Genomic DNA, 7,235 nt, shown 5'->3' on the forward strand with positions numbered 1-7,235 from the left:
AATAGGACGGACGATCATCTTATTGCGCACACAAACACACGAGCGACTCTCCTATGGTATCCAGATTCCCCAGATTACCAGATGTTCACGAGTGAGAAAAAAATGGCATTTTTTTGCTGAGTGGTACAGTATTCCTGTGGGGTTTGCATGTCTCATAAAAGCACTCCATCTGTCATGATCACAGGGCCCACAAACCTTACAGATGTTTCTGATTGGTAACTATTCGAACACCTGTAAAGTAAAGTTTTGAGCGTTTTCTTCTTCCGTTAGAATGAACGGCTAGATATTACTAATCAAAGTGGTGGACCATATGAAACCCACAGCAAAGATGCACTGAAAATTTGGTGCCATTGGCCCATTGTAGCTTTGTTTCAAGCAACGTGTCTAGGTGAAGTAACCGCAAGTAGGGGGGGCTAACCCTAAGCAAGTGTTCCCAAAAACGCGGTGACAAATGTTAGCCCCCACCATGTCTCTCTCTCTCTCTATATAAAGCTCTTAACAACCTTCATTACCACAAGGTATCTTTGCTCTCCATCCACCATCTTACCTCCTCCTCCTGTATCTCTCTCTCTCTCTCTCTCTCTCTCACACACACACACACACACGCACACACACACGCACACACAACCACATCATGCAACCCCTCTTACCTTACTTTCCAATTTCTCATTTTCTTCTTCTTCTACTTATACTATCCATTATTTTGTTAGTGTTCTTCTTCCCATTGTTTATGTTGCTTAAAATTAAATGGGGTTTCTCCAAAACAAATCACTACCACCTGGTTCAATGGGTTGGCCTTATCTAGGAGAGACACTCAAGCTCTACACCCAAAACCCAAATACCTTCTTCTCCAAGAGGCAAAAATGGTATAAAAAAATATATTTGATGATGAAAAACTATTTCTACAGGAACCCATTAATAGGTTCCATTATTTTTTTATTTTTATTTTTTTTCCTGGTATATTTAAGAAAAAATACACAAACTCAAAAACAAAACAAAACAAAACAAAAAAAAAAAAAAAACCAAAAACAAAAGAGAAAAAGATGTCTGTAGTTTGTATAGCTCTATATATAAATATATATTTATTTGGAAATTTGATTATTTGTTGTAGGTATGGAGATATTTTTAAGACCCATATATTGGGATGTCCTTGTGTGATGATTTCAAGCCCTGAATTAGCAAAGATTGTGCTAGTGACTCGAGCCCATTTGTTCAAGCCAACTTATCCACCAAGTAAAGAGAAAATGATTGGACCCGAGGCTTTGTTCTTTCATCAAGGGGATTACCATTCAAGGGTTAAAAAGTTGGTTCAAGCATCTTTTCTTCCTTCAGCATTAAGAGGATCTGTCTCAGAGATTGAACTAATTGTTCTAAAAGTTATATCTTCTTGGGAAAATAGCACCATTAACACCCTAAAAGAGATGAAAAGGGTATGTTAGTCTTTCTAAGTTTCAATCAATTCTCTTCCTTATGTGACCTAAAATTACGCATTAAACAACTAACTTAAGAAGATATTTGTTGGTTCTTATAGTTTGCATTCGATGTGGCAATGCTTTCAGCATTTGGGGGAGGTTCTGAATTCGAGACAGAAGGCATCAAACACTTGTATCATTGCTTGGAAAAAGGCTACAATTCCATGCCTTTCGACTTCCCAGGAACTCCATTTAGAAAAGCAATGAAGGTAAGAACTAAGAAGAGCCTCTAGTCACCAATAAAAATTTGCAAAAAATTACCAAATCAAAGAAAATTTCTCAAGTTAGTGTGTTAAGGTCAATGAGTCTGGCCCCACATTGTTTTCAACTTTCATTTAGTTCCAATATGAGTTTGTAAGCTAGGTAATAGAATTGATTTGGTGTATCAATGTACATCTTATTAAAATGCATAACAAACGTAATTAATGGTGGGTTTGATGTTGACAAGGCAAGAAAGCTGCTCAATGAGAAGTTGAGGAGAGTGATAGAGAAGAGAAGAGAAAGTAAGGAGTATGGTGGAGGTTTGTTGGGGGCATTGTTGGGGTCTAGAGATCAGAAGTTTAATCATCTAAGTGATTCTGAAGTTGCTGATAATATCATCGGAGTAATATTTGCTGCTCATGATACCACAGCTAGTGTTCTCACGTGGATTCTAAAATATTTGCATGATAACAGAGAAGTCCTAGAAGCGGTTTCGGTAAGTGATTGATTGAATTAGAGAATATTGTTATTTTGAGATTTAAATTTCATTTCTATTGTTTATAAATCAAATGTGACCGACTCCAGGACCACAAAACATTTATTCCCTCCCCTACATGTAGGGTTTAGGATCCCTTACATGTAGGGTCAAGATGCAGACCTATTATGAGAAATAAAAGATTCGGAAAGATTCAAACCCCATCGTTGCCTGATGGTAGTAGATAGGAGACAAGGAATATTTATTTGTCCGAGCACGTTTAACGAAAAGATTGGGAGAAAAGAGAGATTAAATTTTATTTTATTTATTTAAAAATTCAGATTAATTTTATAGAGATTGAATTAGTTGTTGTATGTTTATAGGATAATAACAATTCTTGATATCTTTAGGAGTCCAACTACTTACTCATGATTCTTAATTGGTATTTGAGTATTTTAGAAACAACCCTTGCAAAATGCAAGATTATACTTACCCCTTGACTACAAGTCACTGTTGGATTTTCTTGATAATTTTAAAATAAAATATTGATTTTTTTTCAAAATTATTTTTACATACCTAAATTATTAAATCAATATTTGGAAAATATCAAAATTTTCACTATTAAATCATCAATAAAAAAACAACCCTGACTTAAGGTCAAGGGGTAAACCTAATCTTCCATTTTGCAGGGTGGTAAATATAATATAATCAATTTTACAAAGGAGATTCTCTAAAGTACCCTCCATGTTTGCTAAAAAGATCACCCCCACATAGATATCCCTATCACACCGAAGCCAATAAATATATATATATATATATATATATATATATATATATATAAATCATTGGTACATTTTTTGGGCCCACTAATACATTGGCATATGAGATGATTGTTGTGCTTTTTTTACTTATTTATGGGTACACCTATTGCTAATATGTTAAGTAAATTTAATATGTATGACTATGACTTCCAAGTTTTCCAACATAAAATACTCCATATACATAAATATATATTTAAGGGAACTATTTTATTTTTTAATTTTTTAATTTTATAAATGTGCAGAGAGAGCAAGAAAGGATTCGAAAATGCATAATTGAAGAAAATCGAATGCTGACATGGGATGATACAAGAAGGATGCCGATGACTAGTCGGGTAAATTTGTTTGATACTCCAAGTTAAATAAATTTAAAATATCAGAATTTTTTTAATTAATTTTATCTCATAAAAGAGCTAGAACTGAAGCAGCTAAAAGTGAGTTCAGGTGATCCAAGAAACTCTAAGAACAGCAAGTATTCTCTCATTCACGTTCAGAGAGGCGGTGGCAGACGTCGAACTTCAAGGCTATGTAATCCCAAAAGGATGGAAAGTTCTTCCCCTCTTCAGAAGCATCCATCATTGTGCTGATTTCTTCCCTCAACCTGAAAAGTTCGACCCATCAAGATTTGAGGTGAATTTTTTAGGTTCTTTTATAAAATTGGGTATGAACTCTGTAAAAAGTATGGAAGTGGGTGTATTTTTTTAAAAAGATGAGAATATATTTAATTCATAAATAACCTTTATAACAAAAATGGATGAAGTGGCGGAAAATTTACCGTCTTTAGTAAGGGACGATTTCGTAGTATTTTTCGTTTGTTTAAGAACAATGGATTCACCTTTTTTCATAATTGAAACTAAAATAGAGAATTACCATATTGTGCTAAAAAAACTATTAAAATCAAATTGACATGCAAAAAATAAAAATAGTTGAACCACTTCATTATTCTAGTTAGATAGATCTTTGCAAGTTATCGAAAAAACATATATAAGTAATAATATAATCAAATATATTATTAGAGTTGGATTTTATTTTATTTTTTAAATATATATTTAGGGTCGGGTTCAGGCACTCTTGAAAAGATATATGATCTCAACCCTGTAAAAATGAAATAATACAATATCTCGGCTGTGCAAGCACAACATCCAACAACTGAGATTTTATGTATCTCGATGATGCTTATCTTAGGTACAATTGTCAATCATTGGATTTTGTGTTTACACTCTGAAGATCTTGTACATATTATTTTTAAAGTCAATCGAATCTAACACACAGATAAAACTTAAAACATATATATGTAACGTTAACCTGTAATTTTCAAAAAGTATATAATTTGTAATTTTAGAGAAGTTCATATCCATTTTTTATTTTAAACCCAATCTCACATTTTACGTGATTCTCATCATGAGATTCAGATAGAAGGTCCCAGCCAATAAAGTTTATTTTTTCTACTGTAATTATCACATCTTCAAATGAGTATCCCCAAGTCACGTGAGTTTGTTATGTATGGTACAGAATGTCTTGTACGTAGTTGTTGACTTGTTGCTTTTGTTGGAAGTATCTATGTATATAGATTTGTAGATGTGGTTGGAATTTTGAGTAACATGTGTGTGATTCTACAGGTGCCACCGAGACCCAACACGTACATGCCATTCGGGAATGGTGTGCACTCGTGTCCCGGAAGTGAGCTGGCCAAGCTCGAGATGCTCGTCCTTCTTCACCACCTCACCACTATCCACAGGTCTTTCTTTCTTTCTCTCTCTCTCTTGAATTTAGAGGAATTTGAAGGTCAAATTAATAATAAAAAACAAAAACAAAAGAAAAAAAAAAAAAAAAAAACAAGGGTACCCATTTGGGTAGATGGAATGGATAACCTAACCAAGAGAATAGTCTTACACGTGGTGAGTATTTAGAGTCTTGCAGAAAATGTAGACCTTATATAGATAGATGTTATTGAGATATGCATCTCACCCTAAATGTTGTTATGAGTTGATAATCTTGACTATGAGATCCATTTGATACCAAAAAAATTCAATGGTCCCATCTTAATTTGTGACGCTGTTGACTATGTCTATGTCCACAAATAAGAATTACGGAAGTTTCACTATATTTGAAAAGAATAATGTTGAAGTGACTTCAAGATTATACCTCATATCGCATATCCTGACGTGAAAGGGTGTAAGAATCATATATACTTTTCATCAAGATATGAGTCAAAAAGCATCTATGGTTCCTACACACTCTCTCGTTAGGATGTGTGATATGAGATACAACCTTGAGGTCAATGTTGCACGACACATTTGAAAATTATTTTAATTATTACTTATAGAATGATTTGTGTTACAATGACTTCCTAGAACACTGCCTTCTATCAACACTGTGTACAGAGAGAACAATCAATTTTCCTTGAGACTGTACTGACTCGTATCTCAATGAAAAGTATCTATGGTTTTGTGCACGCCCCCATGTCAACACAGTGTTGTGGGAAGTGAATTAAGCATTTTTCTTATAGAATTGTAGGGTTTTCAATTTAAAACCAATGTTTGTTTGTTTTTTTTTTGCTCACCTAAATTATAATAAACTCTGTTTTTTTTTTTTTTTTTTGTTCTTTCTCTCAAATTATTATATTTGCACAAAACAAAGTTACTTCCAACAAATTAGGCATAAAAATAACATGAACCATATTTATGATGAATAATGGGAATCAAAATTAATAGATATACAATGACAGATATTTATTTGTAATTGTAAAGCATGTTTACATGATTTTCATTGTTTGCAATGGTTCTGATTTTTCCTGTTTTAACATTTTGTTTCAGGTGGGAGGTTGTTGGGGAAGAGGAAGGTATACAATATGGGCCTTTTCCTGTACCCAAGAGAGGATTACCTCTGAAGATAATCACAAGGAACAAGAACTAAGCAATCCGATCATGCATGGGACCATTCAATGGGGCTACTCTTAAGTCTATGTACCCCCATTGATTCTATCATTATAATTATAGGAAAGATCTTTTGATTCATTGACTTTCCTTAGATGAGTTGTTCATGTGGAGACAAATAGAGAAAGAAACAATGAAACGAAGTGTTATTGCATGCGTGCTTTGAAAACAAAAAGCTCGTATGTTTGGGAGGATCAAATGCTTGTGGCGTACAGTTTGGTTGAAGTAGCTCTCATGTTCTTAGATATTTTTTTCCGTACTTTGTCTTCCATCGAAGACAGCTAGGCGAGGCGGAATATAAGCTCAAGTCGCCTCATGATCTTTAAAGTCTTAACAGTAGGAGCCCAAATCATGTTAGGGCACGTGGCATGAGACAGCAATGGATGATGTCTGATCGTATAATGTATGGCGTGGAACAAGTAGGTTAAGAAAAATATCTTCAACAAATAGGGTAAGTATTTTGGGACAAGATCAAAACGTACTCTTTGAAGAGCTTAGCGAAAATCTTGTCGAGCAATTCCAGCTATTCAAGAATGGACGACTCCCTTCGTTAAGATCATTTTTAATTTTCACTTCATAAAAAAATCCTAACATCCTCTCTAGCTTTTCGAAGAGTATAGTATTTATTATTTATTATATCCTCAAAAATAAGATTATTCCTCTCCCTCCACAAGTGATAAACTAAAGCACAAAAACTCAAGTTCAACATATTATGCACCATTTTACTTGGAAATCGAACACTAGCAATTATCAAAATTTATTTTCGAGATGTACCCACATCCACTCTTTTAATCCCAAACTTCAAGAAGATTGCTCTTCATAGACATTGGCTAAACTCACATTCAAAGAAGATATGATCAAAAGTCTTCAATGCTTGATAACATAAGGGACACCATGAAACAAAACTAAAACATCTTTTTATGTAGATTGTCCATTGTAGAAAACCTCTTATGAATAGCAAGTCATGTTATCATGGAATATCTCAGAATTCTCCATTTATTCAACAAAACATTTTTCCAAGCCGGCTTCAGTCTCTCTCCATTTATAGCAACAAACACACTTTAATTTATAAGAAAACAAGCCATTGCTAATATGTTTCCATATCACTTTATCCGCAATAATACACTTATGTAAAGGATATGCATTTATAGAATCTATTACTTCTTTCTTTCTATTCAAGTCCGACTCACCCAAATACCATCCTCATTATACAAACTCGCTCACCATTGCATCAATACGGCTTCCAAAAGCATGAATTACTCAATACCCAAAGTGTTTAACCAAAGAATCACCACTTAACCAAGGTCCATCCAAATAAAAGTATTTTTTCCAT

The 7,235-nt window shown here is 33.8% G+C and overlaps 1 protein-coding gene across 3 annotated transcripts; it reads left to right on the forward strand.

The window, feature by feature from the left end:
- Positions 1-496: 496 nt before the first annotated feature.
- On the forward strand, positions 497-6,101 carry CYP707A2 (cytochrome P450, family 707, subfamily A, polypeptide 2). 3 transcript variants are annotated; one of them, XM_086426545.1, is made up of 8 exons: positions 497-518; positions 1,112-1,430; positions 1,532-1,681; positions 1,921-2,169; positions 3,212-3,301; positions 3,411-3,596; positions 4,586-4,704; positions 5,783-6,101. In XM_086426545.1, exons 2-8 carry the CDS (start codon positions 1,158-1,160, stop codon positions 5,880-5,882), a joined length of 1,167 nt encoding a protein of 388 aa, XP_086282671.1. In that variant the 5' UTR covers positions 497-518; positions 1,112-1,157; the 3' UTR covers positions 5,883-6,101. The 3 variants fall into 3 exon arrangements, with proteins under 3 accessions (XP_086282671.1, XP_086282672.1, XP_086282670.1); XM_086426546.1 differs by lacking the exon at positions 497-518 and adding an exon at positions 540-558; XM_086426544.1 differs by lacking the exon at positions 497-518 and adding an exon at positions 581-866.
- The last annotated feature ends 1,134 nt before the right edge of the window (positions 6,102-7,235 follow it).

Source organism: Akebia trifoliata, chromosome 15 (assembly GCF_017979445.1).
Source record: "Akebia trifoliata isolate Shusen 1 chromosome 15, ASM1797944v1, whole genome shotgun sequence".
In the NCBI taxonomy this organism is placed as follows: Eukaryota; Viridiplantae; Streptophyta; class Magnoliopsida; order Ranunculales; family Lardizabalaceae; genus Akebia; species Akebia trifoliata.

What these genes read in the sequence shown, in the direction of transcription:
- CYP707A2 (XM_086426544.1), top strand. Translation starts at nt 748, where the DNA reads ATGGGGTTTCTCCAAAACAAATCACTACCACCTGGTTCAATGGGTTGG. An exon ending in TTCTCCAAGAGGCAAAAATG is followed by an intron (nt 867 to 1,111) that starts GTATAAAAAAAT and finishes TATTTGTTGTAG; the next exon opens with GTATGGAGATATTTTTAAGA. An exon ending in GGATGCCGATGACTAGTCGG is followed by an intron (nt 3,302 to 3,410) that starts GTAAATTTGTTT and finishes AAGTGAGTTCAG; the next exon opens with GTGATCCAAGAAACTCTAAG.